Here is a 22395-nt window from a genome sequence, read left to right on the forward strand (position 1 = left end):
ACCATAATATAAAAATAACTCCTATCATCTGAGGTTGTCACACAACTCCCAACATCAGCTTCGATCTATATTTTGGTTATAAGGTATCTCACTGCCCCCCCCCCCAACTAAGCCTAATTAAATAGATTTGTCTTCACAAAATCTGTAGAGCTTGACTCTTTTGGGGTTAACTTGGAGATGCTGTCAAAATGTCTCCCTGCCCCCAACACTGATGGGCAAAAGATCCAGCTCCAATCTAGGGAAATATCTGATCACCTTCCAATGACTGATTCACTGAAAAAGCTGAAAGAGACTCTGAAACAAACCATCTGGTCACAGTTCTCATTTTATAATGAAGAAAAATGAGGACCACAGAGTTAAAGACACATCTCTAGGATCACAGAGTGACAAGGATACTACAAGAACAAAGGCAAGTCATTGTGTTGGTTGACTCTAAGGTAACAGAGAGAGAAAATAATGAGAATATACAATGATAATTTGATGGAGGTTGTCATCATGATCCTCTGTCCAATCCACATTTGTCCCACATATGATCCAACCCTAATCCATAGTAAATAAGAGCAGTAGAACAACTAGAATAAGAATAAGATTAAGAAAAGTAGTAGCACAGACAATGGGGGATAAGTCCAGGAACATAAATTTCTCCCGGCAAGAACTTCTATAAAAATTATATTATGGTTTGGGAAAAAAATTGGTTGACTCATTTTTTAGACCCCATGCCGTGAGAGTTTCCAAATGGCTACTTGACCTAATTATTAAAATTCACAGGATATTTTTTCATTGGAGGAAACAAAAGGAGATATTTGCAAAGATGATCAGAAACATATATAAACAATGTCAGAGGCACTCTGGGAAGTCAGACATATTGTGTCAGATGTGATCAACATGGTGATTAGTTTTGCTAAAGTTTTTCTATTTCTTTTTTAATCTCTTGGGAATTTCAGAAAATGAAATTCCCTTAATTCTTCTGTACCCTATGATTTATCACCGATCACTCCTCTTTGAGAATGAAGGACAAACAATGATGGCAATAATCACTGATCGCACTTTGGCCAACTGTGAATTACTCCCAATAGTTATCTGTTTCACTCCTATTTAAATTCTGTTGAAGAGATCTGTACCTTCTACCACTAGCTCTTTATAGGTACATGATAATTTTTTTTTTGTTTTTACTGACTGACAACCTTTTAGAGCTCTGGGATAATTTTGTTTACTCTAAGTTCTAGAGAAGATGCCAACCTGTAATGGTAGAAAGAGTTTCCTCAGGAGGGTATTCCCTATGCCGATGAAATCTCAGGTTCAGTCCCCATACTTAAGCAATCATCTTATACTGGTAGAACTATGACACACTTCAAATCTTGCTCAAAAGTAAAGCAAGAAGAGAGGGTCAGAGAGCCAACATTCTAGAGATGGACCCAAGAGTGAGTTAGTAATTATTTAACAATTGGCATGGGGGGGATGTCACACTTATAATTTATAGTATCCATTACTTTCTTAAATCTAGACCATCAAGGAAACAATAAATCAAGCCCTCATTTTTGAGGAGTAGATGCTCATACTGAAAATTTGGCTCCAACACAACCCTGATCTCACCTTATAGTTCATCTAATTCAACATGCTAAGTTAACAGATGGGAGTCACCAACCTCCTCGCCACTGGCTATTCGATGGGTGAGGTCTTTCAAATTTCTCATCATTCTTTCATCTCGAAAATCATATGGAAATGTCTCAGTCCATTCTGTCAGGAGCTGAAGAATTTTAGGTGCGATTTTTCGAATTTGACTCTAGAAAGAAAAGTAAAAACCACTTATCATTATCTTCAATGAGAGAAGACTCCAAAGGAATAATCACATATATAAAAATTCTGTTGACTTGGAATGTAGGTGAGGAGAAACTAAAATTAGAGGGTGAGTCTATGTTTCCATGGTTTCCATTGCAATATCACTGTCAAATGGGTAATCGCATTAAGGATATACCAGAAACAATCTAAAGCATGTTTTTCCTTTCCATGGCCTTTATTCCCATTCTCTGTGATCTATGCAGGGTCATGATAAGGTCCACTTTGGTAAAATAAACACTGGAGTTGGAATCCAAGCACCCAAGTTGTGTTTCAGCTCTGCTCCTTTACTAGCTGTATGACTGGGCAAGACAGTTTTCTCATCTGTGAATATTTCTGCACTACCTATGAAGCCATTACAAAGAAAGTACTTTGCTAATTACACAAAATGCTATTTTAATTAATTTGAAGAATCTGGGTGGACCAATGGATAGTGCTGGATTTGGAGCCAGGAAAATCTGAGTTCAAATCTAGTTTCAGACACTTCCTAGCTGTCTGCCCCGGGCAAGTCACTTAGTCTTTGTTGGTCTCAGTTTCTTTCTCTAAAAAAGGGAGTAGCACCTACCTCCCAGGGTTGTTGCGGAGATCAAATGAGACACTATTTGCTTTTAATGGATTCTATACTATGTCCACTTGGCTTAAGAACTATTACTATGAAGTTCAGAGGGACCAAGTTATAAAAACAACAGGTCATAGCAACAAAATTGAGTTAATATTTTCAGATTTCATCCTTACCTTGTCCAAGTTGGGATCACTTAATCTCTGGTGCTCAGTACACAAATGGCAAACCTTGGCCATGAGTTCAAATGGATGCATGAATAAACGAGAACTGAGTAGAAAGGTAAATATATATGTCCTCTGTAGATAAAAGAGAAATATAGATATAAATGAATACAAATCCTAAGTTCACATTCTTGCCAAAATATGCAACTCAAAGACAATTCTAAAGGACTGGTGATAGAAAATATTATCCATGTATAGAGAAGAACTATGGAGTCTGAATGCAGACCAAAGCATAAAATTTTCAATTTTTCAATTTTTTTGTTTTGTTTTTTCCCCTCTCATGGTTTTTCCTTTTGATCTTATTCTTATCTTACAACATGATTCATATGGAAATATATTTAAAATAGAATATATTTAAAATAGTTATAAATGAATAACCTATATTAGATTACTCATTGTCAAGAAGCAGGGGGGAGAGAAGAGAGGGAAGGAGAAAAAATGTGGAACTCAAAACCTTAAAAAAATGAATGTTGAAAGCTATCTTTGCAGGTAGTTGAAAAAATAAGTTTATTAAAAAAAAAAACCAAAAGCATACCTTAAGGTTTATGCTTAACATTGAATTTTCTCTCTCTAGATTATTGTCCTTGATAGAATGTAAAGCCCTTGGGAGTAAGAACAGTTTTGTTTTTGTCTTTGTAGGTCCAGTGTATGGCACACAGTAGGTGATTAATAAATGCATGATCGATTACTCATCATATTCAAAAAGGAAGAGAAAGTTGAGTTTCAACTTGGCTCCTAAAGTTAATTTGTATTTGATCTCGAAGATTGGTGAAAATGGGCAAGGTGACATTTCATCCATTCCCCAAAATCCCCAAACTAGTCTCAGAGGAAAATCCAACCCAAGATGTACTAAGAGCTTTTTTTCTCCTTATAAATTTAAGAAAAACAACAACACAGACTCTGAGTAGCACAAGGAAAGGATGTTTGGACTAGAACATTGAAAAACAGATCTTTATTTTTTTTCTTATTTTATTTATTTAAGGCAATGAGGTTAAGTGACTTGCCCAAGGTCACAAGTTATTATTAAGTATCTGAGGCTGGGGAACTCCAGGGTTGGTGCTCTATCTACTACACCAGCTAGCTGCCCCTCAAAGCAGGTCTTTCAAGTGATGCTTACTCAAGAAGTGAGCTTGATTAAGTACAATATACCACTATATACTTTACTATAAATTTCTTGACTCCTGAGATACTAGTAATGAGGCAAGGACTGTTTGTTACAACCCTTTCAGAATTTCTCTGGACCAGGAAACCCCATAGAGTTTCTTTTTTTCCCCAAGCAGTTCATAAACAATTAAGGAATTAGACAAAAAACCCTCTTCCTTTTGATTATAAGTAACCATGTGATATTATTTCTGAAAATTCTTATAAGAAAGCCTATACATGCAGAGAATAGTAATAGGCATTATAGCAAAAAGAAGACTATTCTTTTCACTGAATCCTTTGTTAGGGATTATCCCATTTTTAAAAAGCATTGAAAATGACCAAGATGTCCAGTTGGGGTGGGTGGGTGTTTGTTATGAAGACTTCACAGCCCTACCTCTCCTTGCCAAAAATACCCTCCCACACAAGACATGAAGAGTTTCTCAGCATGTCATTCCAGTTCTAAGGATAATTCAAAAAAAATGTGAGGGACAACAGAAAAAGCTGGTAGATGGCCAAATAGCCATACAACCTCTAATGAGGTAGATCTTCACCCTGAGCCTTGTAAATGCTAAAAGCAGCCATCTTTTCACCTAGCCCATTCTACTTCCAGGCATAAACACAGCTATTACATTCTATACATAAATGCTCTAATGCTAGGACTTAACTGAACAGAAATGAGAATTAGGGATTTAAGGGATATACTGCTATAGAATAGGGGTGGAGAACCTTTTTTTCAACCAAGGGTCATTTGGATATTTTTAACATCATTTGTGGGCTATATTTGGTCAAACATTCAATTAATTCACCCCTAAAGGCTTCTAGATTTATTGAATTTGGAGTCCCACCTGTGGTTGTCTTAGCAATACCAAACTAATATGGTCCGAAGACCCATAGGTTTCCCTCCCCTGCTACAGAGAATCAGTGAGTGTACAGTAGACAAACTTGGAATTAGGAAGAATTGGATTCAAATCCCAATCATCTCTAACACATATTGACAGTCAGTGTCCTGGGCAGTTCTCTAATGTGCTTTGTCCATGGATAGGGCCTTCTTCGCAGAAGTTCCCTAAGACAGCATCACAGACCTAGTCCTCAAAAATCCCATGATAAAGAATGTACAAGGACCAACCATATGAGTCAGGAAGAACCTTCATTTGTTTTATCACAGAACTAGGGGTCTTTTTATAAGCTTTAATTTAGCAACCTAATCAACTTGGATGTCTGGGGAAATTCTATTGTCCTGAAAATAATGAGGAAAAAGACAGCTTCAAAGTGACATGAAAAGACTTAGATGAACTGATACAGGATGAAATGAGCAAAAGTAGAACCCTTTATATTATAATAATAACATCATAAAAATCAGCCATCTTGAACAACTTAAGAACACTGATCAACTAGATGATGAGCCATGATTCCAGAGGACTGATAAAAAACACTGTCCACCTCATAACAGTGAGATGATGGCATTAATATGCAGAATAAGACTGCATTTTTAGACATGATCCTGGGGGGAAAATATATTTTGCTGTATTATACTTTTGTGAGTCAATGGTTCCTTTCTTGTGGTAGAAGATGGGAGTGTCAAAAAAAGAATATTTTGAATAATGAATAATTTAAAAAATGAAATAATACAGCTTTTTAAAAATTAGGTCAAATACATATATGACCACTCAGTCTAACCTCAAGGTATTGAATTAGATTGTCAGGAGTGAATGTGGGTCCTCCATTGGCATTATTCTCAGTTACAGAGATGCGAGTTCCATGATATCTGTGCATTTTTCCACAGCCCCATCTCTGGGGGAGGGCTAGAAGGAGAGGAAGAGGAAGGGGCCTTCTGATACTTACATCAGGATAGTAGTCTATACTAGGTACTAGGTGTTGGATGAGGGCTTCCAGGGATCCTGATAGCAAGTTGTTGTCATGGTAATACAATCCTTCACTGTTATCCTCTTTGGTCTGATAGAGGGGCCGGTTATATCCATTGCTGTCAAACATCACTGCAAAGGGAGGTGTCTGAGGCATGTTTTCCTGAGGGCAAACAGAGAGAAGGGAGGAAGACAACCATCAGTGATGTGCAAATAAAAAGAAAACAACCCTGTGTACAGCCTGAACAACAGGAGGAAGGGAGAACACTTTTCCAGAACTTAAGTTTAATAAGGGATCAGGAAGGAAACAGATTTTTCTCTAGTTTATTAAAACAAACAAACAAACAAACCCACACATAAATGTTCTTGGTAACTTAAGCTCACTAAATCAAATACAAGAAAATGTTTATCTAACCCAATGGAACAAATGCCAATTTAAATGTTTATTCCCAGCCGTGAAGTTCAATTCTAAAAAAAAATCAATTAAACTGATTCTATTTGCTTGGGCAAATTAGTTGGCTTAAAAGAAATAAAAGACTAAGTTGAGAAAATTAATTTGTCCATGCCTGCAGTGGGGCAGATGCTCCATGTCTAGTAGCAAAAAGATTGAATGCTTTTTGGTCTTCTTTGGAAGACCAGATGCTGCTGAGTTTCCCCTCCTTTGTGTCAAATCCTATTGGGAAGAAACTCTCTGTAAAGCCCCAGTCCTCAGGCAACACCGGCCTATGAAGGCATCTTATTTTTGGAACAAGAAGTAAATGTGACATCTCTGAGATAAGTAGCTTCTCTCCATCTGTGAGCCGGCCCACTCACAAAGCACTTTTCAGAGGGAGCATGGGGTGAATTAGGGCTATTAAGTTATTAGTTAGATTCCTGGGACAGAAAGCCTGCCCAAAGAGAGCCCAGACCGCCTGCTCCTGGCAGCAGGTCTGGACAATGGAGACATTCAAAGCTGCACAAGACCAGGCCATGGAGAAGGCAAACAATGCCGGGAAGCTGCCCTCCAGAGCAGAGCCAGGCTTGAGTGGGGAGGGGAGCAGAGGTGGGGGGGGTGTATGATTGTGTGTGTGTGTGTGCCAGGGATAATACAACCTGTATAAGGCTTCCTATCAAGATGCCAAAATATATTTGCATCAAAATGGCAAAAAGTCAGGAGACTTTGTCTGAAAATTCATTCCTTGCATCTGTTCAAGCTGAGTTTGAATCCCTACAGAGAAGAAAATGAGGGCTGAGGGTGGTAAAGAGTACAGAATGAGGAGACCACGTGCCGCCAGACCAAAGCAGCAGATGAAAATGTCCATTAGGATTGGTCCCTGAATTTTATTCTTTCACAAAAATAAAGCAAAAGCAGAGAGAGACCCAAAATGAAGCTCTTTGTCTTTCCTGATGATCCACTATCCAGGGCTGGGGAGGAAGTCAGTAGGAGTTGATCAGCTACTGACTGAGGCAGGCCTTCGTTGAGAATCCCCCCACATGGTGGGGGCATGGCTAGGGTCACCATTGTTGGGACAGCTGGGGTTGATTCTAACAGCTGAAGGATTTGAAATGACAAGGAGTTCAAAGCACACAAATGCTGCCCTTAGACCAAAGGGTCTTAACCTTTTTGTGGGTCATGGGCCCCCCTTTGGCACTGTGGTGAGGTCTATGGAGCCCTTATCAAAATAATGTTTTTAAATGTATAAAATAAACCACAGAGGATGACAAAGGACATCCAAGGTAAGTGAAAATAAAGATGTAATTGTTTCCCAAATCAAGTTCATAGACTCTCTGAAATCTACCCTCAGTTCCTTTGGAGGGGTGTGGTTAGTGGGTCTGCTGTCCTCACTTAAATGGATTATGTGTAGTCTCCACTATTGCCCACCTAAATAACTTCATTCTGAATAGAATATGTGGTCAAACACAAGAATTCTCTGTTTGTTCTATTCAAATTACCAAGGGTATATATGAGGGTGACTGATATTTAGTTTTTGCCAGTGATGGAGGGATCGAATATTTTGGCATATTCTGTGTCTTCAAGGAAACCCAGTTCAGATTAATCAATGCAAAAGCATTTATTATGTCCAAAGATCACAGACAAAAAGGATACAGTCCCAGTCTTTAACTTCTATTGGAGGAGACAACATGTACACACACAAACACACACATGCACTCAAACAGAGGGTATTAAAGAAGATGGCATTATGATATCTAATTAAATTATAATATTATGTAATGATATGTCATATAACATGAAATATTATGATATGGTTGTATATCATTTATAACAATATAAGGACATGTATTATAATAAAATATGTAATATTATATGAATGTTAATGATATGTGGTCACATATTATTATCAAATGCTATTTGTTAATTTTGGCTATTATATCTATATATCTATATATCTATATATCTATATATATATGATAATTTCAGTGGAAATGATAGAAGTTGGGGGGCTGGGGTGAATCAGGAGAGATCTGATTGTACAAAGAGGTATTTGCTCTGATCTTTGAAGGAAAGTACAGATTCTAAGAAGCACAGATGAGAAAGAAAGCATACTAGCTATAGAATACAATTTAAGAATAATAACTTTATGTGCTGAAGCCAGAGATCAAATCTTGAGGACCTTTCTGTTCTCTCTCCAGGGTATTTTGAAAGAAATACTGCCCTTATCCTGGGAAACTCAATGGCCTAGATAATTGGCTTTTTTTTTTTTTCTGCATAGGAAGGGATAGCCAGAAGATTTAGCAAAGTGACAAGAGATCTTGGTTTCTTCCCAACAGATTTCCTGGTAGAATCTCCTTTTTTCTATATTTGACATCAGATGTAAGCCTTAAATGCTATTAATAATCAGCTGTCTATGGAGGAGAATCACAGAATTGACTGGATCTCAGTGGTCTCTGGTCTTACCCATTCACAAAGTGCTAAGTTGGCCTATGAAGACCTCTAAGGCCATCATGGGCTTCACCATCATGACTCAGCTGCCTTCTTCCCTGAAATATCCCTCTACCACACTAGCCCCCTTCTGTTATGGATGAGCTCCTTCTGGGAGTATTTACTGTGTTTGCCATTTCTAGTCCTGCTTCTTTCCATCAAGGTCTTTCAAGTATGATTGTTGGCCTCAACTGCATTATACTATTCCATCCTATTAATGTGTCACAGATTATTTTATTTCATAATTCTTCTGTTGAGGGACACTTAGGTTGCTTTCAGTTCTTTTGCAATTATAGAGGGATGTAATGCCATGACATGCAAGTGAATTGGATTTAAATGAGGACTGGCAATTAGAACTCTCAAAGTGTCAGCACAGATATATCCTTAATAATGCTTATTTTCTCTAGTCTTCAGAATATGTCTAGGGTAACAAGATTGTTAAGTAACCCGATGGCCTAAGATTCCTTTTTTTCATAATTTGTAACTTGCGTGTTCTCATCTTCATCCTTCAAAATTCTTTAGCCTCTATTTTTAACTTTTCAACTCCTATTGCGTTCTATCCCTAATCCATTTCTAAGTTTGCTATTTCTATTCCTAAATTTGGCAAAATCCATTCAGGTAAACATTTATTTGATTCTTTTCCCCTTACAGTAAAAATCTAACTTCTCAGATGAAATCAGGGATCCCTATGTTTTTGGGGGGTCATGGACACCTTTTTCAGTCTGATGAAGCCTAAGAAGTCCTTAGAATAATGCTTTTAAACAAAACAAAACACTGTATTAGAATTATAAAGGAAACAATTATATTTAAATGCAGTTTTCAACATATTAAATGTTCAAGTTCACAGATTTTTTTCTGAAATCCATTCATGAATCTCCAGAAGTTGATATGAAGTATTAAGCTATTAAAACCGGGATATAGTTTTGTCTTCATAGGGGCAGAGTGAAAAGAAACAGAGAAACATGTTTTCCTACCTCCCCCTCTTCCCCACACCCCAAGTTCAAAGACAATCCACACCAAATAGAAAAAGAATAAATCCAAGGGCTAAGAGGACACTTGTTTTCTGGGACTTTGGCAGGAGGTAGAACCTCAGTAGGATCCCAGGTGAAGAGCTTGTGGTCTCAATGAGAGGACCAAAGTATCTGGTTAAATACTCATTTTCACAATTGTTCAACACTTAATCTACTTCCCCAGAAAAAGTGAGAATTTGTACTGTAAAAATATCAAAAGATCATCTTTCATTCAGTTTCCTTCCAATGTGATTACCCTAGAGGCTAGTTCTTGTACATTTAGTCCCCGAGTGACATACAAACAAATGGATTGTGTTCCAAAAATTTGTAAACAACTTAATCCAGAGCCCATTTGTACTATAGTTTTGAACTTCACTAGTTCACAAAACCCTATATAAGATGCAATTTAATCAAACTTTAATGTTAATAATACAGATGTCCCCAGAGTTAATGTGAAGTTTTAAGCTATTAAAGCCTGGATATAATTTTATCTTCATTAGGGGCAGAGTGAAAAGAAACAGAGAAACATTTTTTCCCACCTCCCCCCCCCCTTCCCCACACCCCAAGTTCAAAGACAATCCAACCCAACAGAAAAAGAACACACCCAAGGGCTAAGAGAATACTTGTTTTCTGGAGCTTTGGCAGGAGGTAGAACACCAGTAGAACTGAATACTGGCTGTTCACATTTCCAGGGCATTTGTAAGGTAGGTTGTTAATAAAGGAAATGTTACTAAATCCACTAAATTCCATGCTGCCAAGACATATCCCTATCCAACTATGAGACAGGAAGGTCTTCAGGTTGAAAGGTTTGGGTTAACAGTGAATTGATTGTCTTTTAGACAAAGGTAGTAAAACTTATCCATCTATTTGTGTTAAATGGAAGCAAATCTAATCATTTTTTTAAAAAAGCTAATATTATTTAAAATAGCACTTTGAAACAGAGGAGGTTATCAAAGATCCAACAGGGTATACTCAGAACAAGATGACAGATAAAAAGTTCTCTATCTGGGAAAGGTGGATGAGATTTCAGAGGGGGCCACAACCTGGAGAGTGAGGGAAATTATATATTTATCTCAGGATAACCGATTTCCTTCTGCATTCTATGAATTTTAAATATATTCAAAAACATCATTCTGAGAAGGGGGACACAGACTTACACCAGCCTGCCAAAGGGGTCTATGGCACCAGAAAGGCTACCAATAGAAGGACTGGAATGAAAGAATACCCAAGGGCCGAGCTGTGTCAATTGTTACATTTTTTTAAATCCACAAAGCAAAGAAAATAGAGACCGAAGGATGAAGATATTTATTACAAAGTAAAATTATAAGGTTTTTTCCCTTTATTTGTTTTTTGCATCATTTAACATGCCTGGTTCTTTTAGTTTCAATATTTTTATTACAAGGTCTGGTCTTTCTATAATCTCTCCTATTGAAAATGAAAAACAAAGTTCCTTCTTATTAGCAATGTGGAAAACTTAGTGGAGAATTCCTTGCCTCGGCAGATACAATATCTCAGGAGGGCAACTAATCCAGAGATAATAGATCGTGACCTTCCCGGACCCTATTTTGCTAGGTTCAGCTTGATTGCCTCAGCAGTGATGGCAGCAAACATTTTGTGGTTCAAAGGACAGATTGATGTGAAAGGCATGCCTAATAGCTTCAGACAAGTGGAGAACCAGATGAAAAGCAGCCTTCTTCTAAACTACTGGCGAAGATGTTATTTATGGTCAAGCAGGTGCTTGGAGAAAGAAAAGGAGGGGGTTTCAGGTGACATTCAAATTGCAAAAGAGAATGAGGAAAACAGAGACACTGGGGCTGATTCAAAGGATCTCTTAATATCCTGTCCCTACTTTCTTAAAGTAAGAAATGTGGAAGAGCATTTATTCTGATGAGATTGCTTTCCTAGGATGGGTTGGCAGCTAGATCTGTGGGATCTGGAATCAGAAGACTGAAGTTCAAATACCTGTATTTTTGTTGCTGTTGAGTCTTTCTGGTCCAATTCTTATGACTCCATTTGGGATTTTCTTGACCAAGATACTGGAGTGATTTGCCATTTTCTTTTCTAACTCATTTATAGATGAGGAAACTGAGGCAGAAATGATTAAGTGACTTGCCTGTGGTCATACATCTTGTGTCTGAGGCTGGATTTGAACTTGATTCCAACCTTCTATCGACTGAGTCACCTACCTGCCTTTTCCAATAGGAATGAACATGGACAAATCACTGGACCATGCCCAATATGAATTTCCTCATCTATAAAATGAAGATACTTACACCATCTACCTCATAGCAGTATACCTCATAACCATAAATCCCTTGACTATAATACTGCCACAATTTTCTAATCGGACCCATTCTTTCCCTTTTCAAGTTTATTTACCTAATAAGTCTCAAAGTCTTCAATTGAAAGAGTTTTGGGTCCTTAATTCCTACCTTTTAAAAAGAGTCTTTAACCAAAATATTTTAGTATTATCAAGATAACTTTTTTACATAAAGATCTTATTGTCTAACTGGTTGGTAATTCTGCTACATCTTTTTGGCATTTGGAGATGCAAGTCTGCAACCCTATGAGGTCAAGGTTAAGTACAGAGATTTGGGAACTGCACAGAAGGATCAGGTAATCTTATAGGAGTAAATCAAATTATAAAGAGACTAAGTTTAGAGCAAAAGGGAGCCATCTCAAGCATTTTGGGGGATACCCACTTTAAGGGATCAAGAAGGAGTCAGTGGGTTGGGGGAAGAGAAAGAAGGCCCATGCAGAAGTTAAAAAACCCAGGAGAAGGAATATATCTCCAAAATTAAGGAAAGAGAGAATACAGAAAAGAAAGAGGTAGTTAATAGTGTTAAATTCTGTAGGGGATAAAACACTGAAGATATCAAGAGTATTCCTGCTGACTAAGTAAAAATTGAATGCTTCTTTCCCTTTGATCCCTTTCTCCCAAGAATGCAGAAGAATGTCAAATTCACAGTGAGAAACTGAGTTCTCATCAAAAGAGACCATTTGGAATCGATGGCCAGTGGTCATCTTCCTTTTCTGGACATGAGGTCCTTTTCAACTCTGGGACTCTGTGGGCCAAGAAAAATGAGGTCTGAAAAAGATGTTGAATGTGATGAATAGGTCACTGGTGACCTTTGAGAAAGCATGAATGGAAGGGGAAAAAAGATTTATAAAAATCTACTAAGGACCAAATACTAACATTTCCCCGAGGTAACAGAGTAGGAAATAGGATGGCTAGGATAAATGGTATGAAACCTAGTTTGGGTTGGATGTGAGGCAGGATCTGGTCATAGCTTAGTTTGTTGTACATCACCCACCGATTAGGACAGCTAGGTTTCAGAGCAGAGTAGATCACCATTCCTCCCAACTCCTAAGGAGGAAATCTTGATTTCAAGGAGATATCCATCTATACTTGGTGTTATATTTTCAGCTCTGTTTTCTTGGGAGGAAGTTAATACCTGATGCTCAGTATGTGCTTTATAAGTAGATGTTTTTCCCCCATTCAAAGGTCACCAGTGAGGAAACTGAGGCAGCAAGTACAAACAACTTTCTCAAGAATCATGGCCATGAGGGAGAGGGGAGAGAAAAGGCGCAGTAGATAAGGAAAGCTGATGGGTCAAGGAAAGCTTTTATTTAATTTTTTAAAAAGCATTGGATACTTGAAAAAAATAGGTAGATCAGAAGGGCCAGATGAAAGATTCCAGAATGAGAAGAGGGTCATGAAACTACCGGTTGGAGGTCCTAGAAAAACAGCAAAGGATTGAAAACCCCTGCAGAAGGAGATTAGCCAAGAGCAGGCATACTGCTTTTCCTAAAACAAAGGAAGGAGAATAGGTGATGTCAAGAGAAGTCTGGAGAAGAAGCTTTTTTCATATGAAATCTTCTCAGTAAAAAAGGAGGTTGTTTCCAATGAATAATATGAATAACTAGTAGCACTTTAAGATTTATTAAAAAAACTTTAGATACTTTCGATCTCCCTTGACTCTCACAAGCCTATAAGCTAAATGTTATCTATTATTTCTACTGGATAGAAGACAGAACTGAGATTGAGAGGGATCATTGGAGAAAGTTAGATGTTCCTGGCCAAGACTGGCACTCCCTACCCCACATAGTGACTTCTAAATACAGGGGGGCAGGGAGGAAAAAGTGAAGAGACGGGAGAGCTTGCGGAAGACTTTTAGAGCAAACACAATGGTGAAAGAGATGGACAATAAACAAGTTCCAGTATCATGACTGAACTTTGAAAGCATATTTGTTTTTGACCCACAATCCTGGAATTACTAGCTTCTAAATACCTGGCTAGATTCCAAAAGGACTCTGACCCTAGGGGCATCTGGCTTAGGAAAGAGTAATAAAGAGAGCTTTTATTTTTATAGCAGGAGACCTATTTGGGTTTTTTCCCAGACATTGATCTTGGGTTGATGGTTGACCAAAGGCATTGGAGAGGTGCGTGAGAAGTCTGTAATATTTTGAACAGAATTAGCTTAAAGGAGGTCAGAGAGATGTATTATCAGAAAGAAGTGTGCTGGTCATGTGGAAGGAGTTAGGGAGAACCAGTGAATAACCCTCTGCCATGATGCCAAGAGATTCAAAGTCAGTCTTCTTGGGCATCATGGACAGACGGTGCCAGATGGATAGGAGGGGAAGGATAGGACAATACACTTTACAAGAAACTTTTCCCAGTGCCTAATCTTAGTGCTTTTCCTTTCCAGATGATCCCCAATTATCCTGTATGTTATCTTGTTTCTATACAGTTGTTTGCATGTTGCTTCCCCCATTATTCTGTGAGTTCCTTGGAGCTATGGCAGCCTTCCCCCCCCCCCTTTTTTGAGTATATTAATTGCTCAGGACAGCACAGGCACTTAATAAATGCTTGCTGATTTGTCACTGAGATCACATTCCTGCTAAAGTGTCAGAACAATTTTGTGGGGTGATTTTCTTTGCAGTTGTCCTCCCTTTTGACCTCTATGCATCTTTATCCCTAATTGATGTTTGTCCTTCATTCTCAAAGACCATGACATCAGGGATGTGATAGCATGACAAGCAAGTGAATTGGATCTGAGTGAGGGGGAGCTGTGCTAAGTCAGCTGCCTCACTTGCTCCTCCAAAGCCATTCAGGTCCAATGGCCAGATATGAATCAGGATGACTGGAGATGGCCCTGGATTCAAGGCAGTCAGGGTTAAGTGATTTGCCCAAGGTCACACAGCTAGGTAATTATTGTCTGAGGCTGGATTTGAACTCAGGTCCTCCTGACTCCAGGGCTGGTGCTATCCACTGTACCATCTAGCTGCCCCTATCCCTAATTAGGGATTTATAAAACATTTCCTTATTAAATGTTTATACATTTTCATCAGGGGGAAAATAAAGGTGAAAGTCCAATTTCCCTTTAATAGACAGGATTTAGTAGGAGAAGGAACATTATTGGTGGAGTTGAAAATCCTAATTTAACAGGAGGAAATAGAAACTAAGGGGTAAAAAAAGCAAGTTTCTTGAGGTCAAGCAGGTGGTAGGGGTCGAGCCAGCATGGAGCCAGCTCCAGTGTTCTTTCCAACACACTATACTCAGTGACTCACATAATCTAAAGGCAGTACCTTGCCAGTTCCCCAAGATGCTATTTTCCTATTCCCTTTACCACTTTAACACAAAGCACTAAAGAAAATGTGATACCTTGTTCTTCAAAGGGAGAAATGTACCATGAGGGTAGCATAAATAAAATGAGTATTTTTAAGCTTGACTTTCTGGGAACTTCCCCAAATTTATGAGGGTCTTCTGAAATTTCACCCCTATTCCCAGAGAATATTGTCAGTTTCCATCGGGTGTCAAAAACCTTACTGTTTTTAAGGCAAGTCTGATTTCTTTTTTGGTGATTTATCTTAACAGGTCATGCCATTTTTATCCCTAAGCCACTGAACCAGGAAAAAATCCTTCAATTTTATTCAGTCAACTTCAGTGGTTCCCTGTTTCCACTATGGGAAAATAGAAGTTCCTGTTGAGCTTTTAAAACTTTTCCCAAGCTGGCCTCAACCAGTCTTTCTGACTTGAGTGGTCATTATTTCTCTTCCCACACTCTGTAATCCAATTCAAATGACCTGTCTTGCACAAACACATTTCACCTTCCCTCTTGCTACTCTCACATTAGCCTTCCCCCATGCTTGGAACTCTCCCTTCCTCTTTTCACCTCACAATCTCATTCTTTCTTCAAGACCCAACACCTAGATCAGGGAAAAGGGTTTGTAGATCCCTAGTCCATGAACTTAGTTGGGGAGAAAAAAACCCCAAAACACCTTTATTTTTACTAAACTTTTGCTGACACTTGGAACTGACTCCAGTGATGAATGTAGATAACAAAACACAATCATATTAGCAATACCTGGGACTTTGTCACCAATAGCAACCACAGATATTTTCATATTTCTACTACAGTTTTTGCTGATATCTCAAAATATCATTTACACTTGACATTACCTCCCAGTGATCCAAAGAGTTCATAGTCTTCCTGTCTACAAGTACATTTCAATGTGATTTCTTTCCTTTGCAATCTTATGTGTTTTATTATATGTACTTAAAACCATTATATTGTGCAGAGTATGCACCCTTCATTCACCAGACTGCCAATAGAAAGAAAAGTCCAAGAACCTTGCTCTATATCAGGGTGAGGGAACTTCTGTGGCAATGGCCATAGAAGGTCCTCAAAATCATTTGGGCTGGCGCTGTCAAGGGAACTACAGGTAGGACTCGAAATTTCAATCAATCTAGGAGTTTTTAGGGTTAGGATTTTGAATTGCTCATGAATGGCATTATAAATAACCAAATGGACCTTGGCAAAAAAAAAAATAGGTCCTGGGGCGGCTAGGTGGCTTAGTGGATAAAGCATTGGCCTTGGAGTCAGGAGTGCCTGGATTCAAATTCGACCTCAGACACTTAATAATTACCCAGCTGTGTGGCCTTGGGCTAGCCACTTAACGCCATTTGCCTTGCAAAAACCTAAAAAAAAATAGGTCCCCACCCATGAAGCCTTTCCCAACCTATACATTGTATCTATTGTTGACCAAGACTCTAACCCAGGCCTCTGCCTCCATTCTTTCCACTGTTAATACCTGTGTAGGAAAGCTTTAAATTCTCTATTTCAGTTCAGCTAAGAAACCCTAGTAGAGCATTAAAAACTCTAGGGCAAGTTCAGGTTCATTGCAATACCAGGCTCCTTCACCAGGTGGATCCTTTGACTTCATCATTTCAACATCTTGAGTTTCACTATTGCAATATGCTGATTAGAAAAGTAAAACCAAGCAATCATATCTCTATCAAATGTTCTGGAAATTGCCTTTTGTGCCCTTAAGGAGTATTTCTGAAAGGATTAAGTCACATGATATATTGTTTGGAAAGTAGCCTGGGTAAGGACAATCAACTACTCTTTGTTCTCACCAGATACCCATCTTTTCTAAGTGTGGAATATTCCATTTTCTCAGGAGAATAACTTATCTTCTGATTTTTAAAAATGATCCAAATTCTTGGGACAACAGTAGTCAAAGCCAGTGAAAGGTCCAAGTCAGAATAGTTATGTGGAAGAAAATAAACAGTGATGACACCCTTTGATAAAGACTATTCATTGAACTAGGAAAACAAAATTCAATAATGGCTCTTGGTGGCAGGTGGAATTTTCTGGTTCTACTGTATTATGTAACACTTACTACAGTGGCAGAACACAGAGAGACCTATTTAAAATGCATTCTCCAAACAAGGTTCTTGAATAAAGATTAATTTTCCCTGTTTACTCTCCCTTAAATTTTATGCTCTCACACACTCCAAAAAATTTACAAACACCATACATTTTTCCTTTTCTAAAGAACACTGCAAAGGGATGTTTTGCCAAATGAATTCTGAATCCAAGATGGATTATAAAATAATCTAAACGTTGAAAACAAGTCCCTCTACATAAAATAGTTAAATAATAGCCAAATATTGGAGATATAGAAAGGTTATTACCAACATTGTGCTTCATATTTAAAATGAACAATGGTAATCATTCAATAAAGAATTTGGGTCAGTCTTCTGAAGGATATCTTAAATTAAAAGCTGCTTCTACGTCAAAAACTAAAATAAAGTTCCAAAGACCTACCCTTTCATATATTCTTTGATATGTACCTACAGAATGAAAAATGAGGATGCAGGAGGAGGGAAGGCAACTGAGAAGAGGGCAAGCTTCCAAAGTTTACTATATTATCGATGTATTTAACTTTCACATTCCAATAACATATTTGCTTTAATCTCGTCTACTCATCTAAAAATCAAAGGAAATAAAGCAACTACAGGGTTCCTTTTTGTTTTGGTTTTTGCAAGGCAATGGGATTAAGTGACTTGCCCAAGGTTACACAGCTAAGTAAGTATTAAATATCTTAAGGACCCAAGACTGAACTCAGGTCCTCCTGACTCCAGGGCTGCCTCAACTACAAGGTTCTTGTGGCCTTCTCTCCCTTACCCAGAACAAATCAGGGTTTCTTATGCCCTCCCACTCTGGTGCCTACCTCATACTCCTCTAAGTGTATGGGTTGGCACCAAGGAAAATGGATCATAATCTCCCAAAGCCCAAAGGGTCTGTCTAATCTAGTCCAAGACCTCTTATTTTACAAGAGGAGTTAAAAAAGAAGTTAAGTGATTTGCCCCAAATCACACAATTTGTTGTTGATTTTCAGTTGTTTACTCACACAAATAAAGTGTGACAAATGTTTCTGGATAGCTTGTTTGATTGACCAGGTCCTAAAGTCAAGTGACCTGATACTCTCAGTCAACTCTCTGTCTCTCTGTCTCTGTCTCTCTCTCATTCCTATCATCATCATCATTATTTTATCTATCATTTTGAAAACATCAAAACTTAGCAGATTGTTAATTTCTTAAATGTTGAGGGGCCTGTAGAAGGAAAGAGAAGACTCTTGGATTCCACCATTAATTATATGAAAGGTCATGGATGTAAACACAACTTAAAAAGACAGGACTCATTTAACCCAAGACCCCATTAAAAGCCAACCAACCAATCAACTCTTCTATCATGACTTCCCATTCATCGCTCTCTGGATCAAGTTACAGGCTCACCCCCTCTCCCTTAAAGCCTTCCAACTAGGGGCCTCCCATACCACTCAGACTTTCACTCTTCAATGGGAAGAGTACTGGATTTGGAATCAGACTTGGGCCAGAAAGTCACTCTGACACTTAGCAGCTGGGCCACTTAGGAGCTTTCTGATGGGTCACTTAGAAGCTTTCTGATCCTACACATCCCACATAGTCTCCCTAGAGCTTTAGTGTCCTCCTCAAAGTGTTATTGTGTGGATATTGCTTTGTAAAATGTAAAATCCTAGACTAAAGTTGAGTTATTATTAATTCCTTTTTTACTTCCAAAAAGCTCTTATAAGCAAGATTCAATGACTATGAAATCCACTTCCAACAGCACCTTCCTTTTCCATTTTCTGTAAGAAACCTTATCTTTCCTTTTTTCCTTCCCCTCTATCCTACCTAACATCCGCCTCACTGGAATGAAAAGCATACACCCTGTATTATTTTTCTGTTTGTCAGTTATGAATATTTTGTATTTTAAAGTTAATATTTTTTTCTCCCTTTTTTTTGGTCATACCATTCTATTTTGCTTATTGTCCCAAGCAGCACAGACTCTTGGAAAGGATCTGGTGTCTTTGTGTCCTTCCAAGTTACACAAATTATCTGTCACTCCAATGAAACTTAACAAATGAGTCTTATGGTCATGATGGGAATATGTGTACTCTGACATTCTAATGGGATGAGCAGTTAAAAGAGGAAAGGACATAGAGAAAAAATGTGACAGAAGGTAAATGCTAAGAAGTTAATACTATTAGTCCTGACTTAACAGAAATCCAAAGAAGCTTCAAAATTTACCAACCAGAAATGTCACCAAATCCAAGGGAAATAAGAGTAAAAGGGGAAAGATGCATCTTGATTGATGATCACTTTTCCTGATCTTTACTTTATAACCTAAAGTAAAGGTTATAAGAGCATGCACAGAAACATTTGCTTAACTCAATAAAAAAAATCTTCTCTGGGACTGCAACCAGCAGTTGGTAAAAATAAAGTGAGAAATAAAGCTAAACCAGGAAGCAGGTCCCAACCTTGGAACACAAACTTGCTTTGTCCCTTTTCACTGCCCCCCCCCATGTCCCCATAAGTGTTAAAATCTGCCAGATCCAAATTTTTTCATTTTATGATATAAATTGTTGTAGCAAGTGCTTCTGAAGCTCAAGTTCATTGTTCAAGTAATTTGAAATAGAACCTTCCAGTAATGAATAGAATTGTATCCAAGGTTGAGGTTCAGAGACTTAGAGCCCAGTCTCTGGCTGGTTGAAGTTGTCCAGGGAATTTGTATACAGGATGGTGTATTGGCCTAGGGCCCTTTGGGCTGCCTTCCAATTCCATAATTCCATGAACTTGTAAATCACATTTTTACTTGTCATTTTCCTTCCAAATTATGACAATCATTCTCTCCAATATTTTTATTTATGTCAATTGAGAATATTTCCTGTTTTTCTCTGCATGCAAATAGAATCACAGTTCAACTTCCCCTAGCTTCTGAAATAGTGTGATCATCACATGCTTCCCTCCAAGCACTATTTTTGTGGAGGTAGGAAAATTGCTGAAAATGTATCTGACTCCACATAACGCCATCCAAAGGTGAATACCATAGCAACCTCCCCCCCCCCATTTTCCTTTTAGCCACCCAGCTCTCTCTCTCTCTCTCTCTCTCTCTCTCTCTCTCACACACACACACACACACACACACACACACACACACACGCACACACACACACACACCCCTTACACTCCATCCAGTTAAATCTCTATGTACACACACACTGTAGATAAGCTCCTTGGAAACTAGAACAAAAATACAGAGCACATACGTAGTAAGTCCACGTGGACATCTGGTTTTGTGCAGGTGCCAGTGGAATCCACAGAGATGGAGACATGCTCATCTAAGGGTATGATTCAGCTCTCTGGCCTCTGCCTCTGTTTCTCTGGACCTGCTTCCCACCCTTAAGATCATCCAGTTGAAATCACTTCTTTCCTAAGAAGGGCCAAGTTGCAGTTCTCCTAAACTCACTTAGTTTAGATCTTAGAGGTTCAAAGGACTCTCCAGGTTTCCATCCCTCTGCCTGGCACCAGTCATTAAGGTTAGACAAAAGAGAGAGAAAGATGGAAAAAGACCCCAAATGACCATTTACATGGAAAAAAAGGAAGTTGGGAGGGTGAGGTCGCCAGGATTTCTCAGTGATATCAAGGAGAGTCTCTTTTCAAGGTCTTCTTCAAGATGGATGGAAAACCGTCCACCTCTGGCACCAGCCATTGTTGACATTGTTTGCACACTTAAGCCCCACCAGAGCTGGTGTGGCAGGGAGGCAAGAGAGCTGGCTACCTCTGGGGGTTAAAAAGGAATGTCCTGGCTTCCAAATCCACCTTGGATGTTTACTGTCTGGATCACCTGGATCTGAAATTTACTACCTGGGCTTGCTTAAACTTAAAATGTGGTGTGTGTGTGTGTGTGTGTGTGTGTGTGTGTGTGTGTGTGTGTGTGTGGTTGTGCATGCAATTGTAGGGTTATTTGAGTGTTTGTATGTGGGAAAGGATGGGGGCGCTGGGGAGGTGGGGGAGACCAGCTAGTCTCCGAGGTCCTCTCCGGGTCAAGCCTGGTGAGATCCCTCCGTGTGGAGGGCACAAGACGCTGTAATTGCATGTGGTTGTGTATGAGCTTGTCTGGGTGTTTGTGTGTGTGTGTGTGTGTGTGTGTGTGTGTGTGTGTGTTTGTGGGGAGTGGGGAGTTGTCTCTGTGTAGGGGTCTGTATGCGTAGCTGGATTTGGGTATAGTTTCCGGCGGGTTGTGTGTATGTTTGTGAGTTTGTCTGTGTGCGTGATTGTGTGCTCATGTGTGTAGTTGTCTGTGTATAGGGGTGTGTGTGTGTGTGTGTGTGTGTGTGTGTGTGTGTAGTTGCGTCTGTGTGTGGGGTTGTGCGTGGGAGGAAAAGGGGGTAGTGGGAGAGGATGGGGGCGCCGGGGAGGGGGGAGAGCCGCTGGTCTCCGAGGCGCTCCTCGGGTGAAGCCTGATGAGAGCCGTCCGTATGGGGGCGCAGGCCGCCTCCGCGGTGAGAAAGGAGCTCTGGGCGCCCCTCCCCCGAACCCCCCAATCGCCCAAATAAGTAGTTAGCCCTTGGGGATTAACTCGGCTCCCCCGCGCTCCCCACCCTGCTGGGAATGGCTCTGGGCTCCCCCAGAGGCTGCCCCCAGACGAACCCTCACCCAGGAGATGGGGGGAGAGCTCCAACACCCCCCCCGCCCAGGGCAGATGTCTCGGAGCCCCGAAGGGGAGAGTCTCCCCAAGGGAGGGCCAGTCCCGGCGGCTGCTTCAGAGCGGGAGCTGTCGGGCGGACGGAGGAGAACCCACCTTGTCGGGCGGCTGAGCCGCGGCCTCCCGGCTCCCCGGCGCGCTCCCTGGCGGGCTCCCCGGCCGGCTCCCGGGCTCTCTCCCCGGCCGGCTCCCGGGCTGGCTCCCCGGCGCGCTCCCTGGCGGGCTCCCCGGCCGGCTCCCGGGCTCTCTCCCCGGCCGGCTCCCGGGCTGGCTCCCCGGCTCTCTCCCCGGCCGGCTCCCCGGCTCTCTCCCCGGCCGGCTCCCGGGCTGGCTCCCCGGCGCGCTCCCTGGCGGGCTCCCCGGCCGGCTCCCGGGCTGGCTCCCCGGCTCTCTCCCCGGCCGGCTCCCGGGCTCTCTCCCCGGCCGGCTCCCGGGCTCTCTCCCCGGCCGGCTCCCGGGCTCTCTCCCCGGCCGGCTCCCGGGCT

The 22395-nt window shown here is 40.2% G+C and overlaps 1 protein-coding gene across 1 annotated transcript in view; it reads right to left on the bottom strand.

Annotated features, from left to right (window-relative positions):
• The window catches only part of RASGEF1B (RasGEF domain family member 1B), a 41164-nt gene extending 19052 nt beyond the window's left edge, over positions 1–22112 (bottom strand). Inside the window, exons 1-4 of the mRNA XM_074228539.1 lie at positions 22007–22112; positions 5605–5787; positions 2572–2694; positions 1646–1783 (exon numbers count right to left, since the gene is read on the bottom strand). Of these exons, the coding sequence (XP_074084640.1) occupies positions 1646–1783; positions 2572–2694; positions 5605–5781 (438 nt within the window). The 5' untranslated portion in view covers positions 5782–5787; positions 22007–22112. The remainder of the gene's footprint in view (positions 1–1645; positions 1784–2571; positions 2695–5604; positions 5788–22006) is intronic.
• Between the last annotated feature and the right edge of the window lie 283 nt (positions 22113–22395).

This window comes from Macrotis lagotis, chromosome 3, assembly GCF_037893015.1.
Source record: "Macrotis lagotis isolate mMagLag1 chromosome 3, bilby.v1.9.chrom.fasta, whole genome shotgun sequence".
Taxonomy (NCBI): Eukaryota; Metazoa; Chordata; class Mammalia; order Peramelemorphia; family Peramelidae; genus Macrotis; species Macrotis lagotis.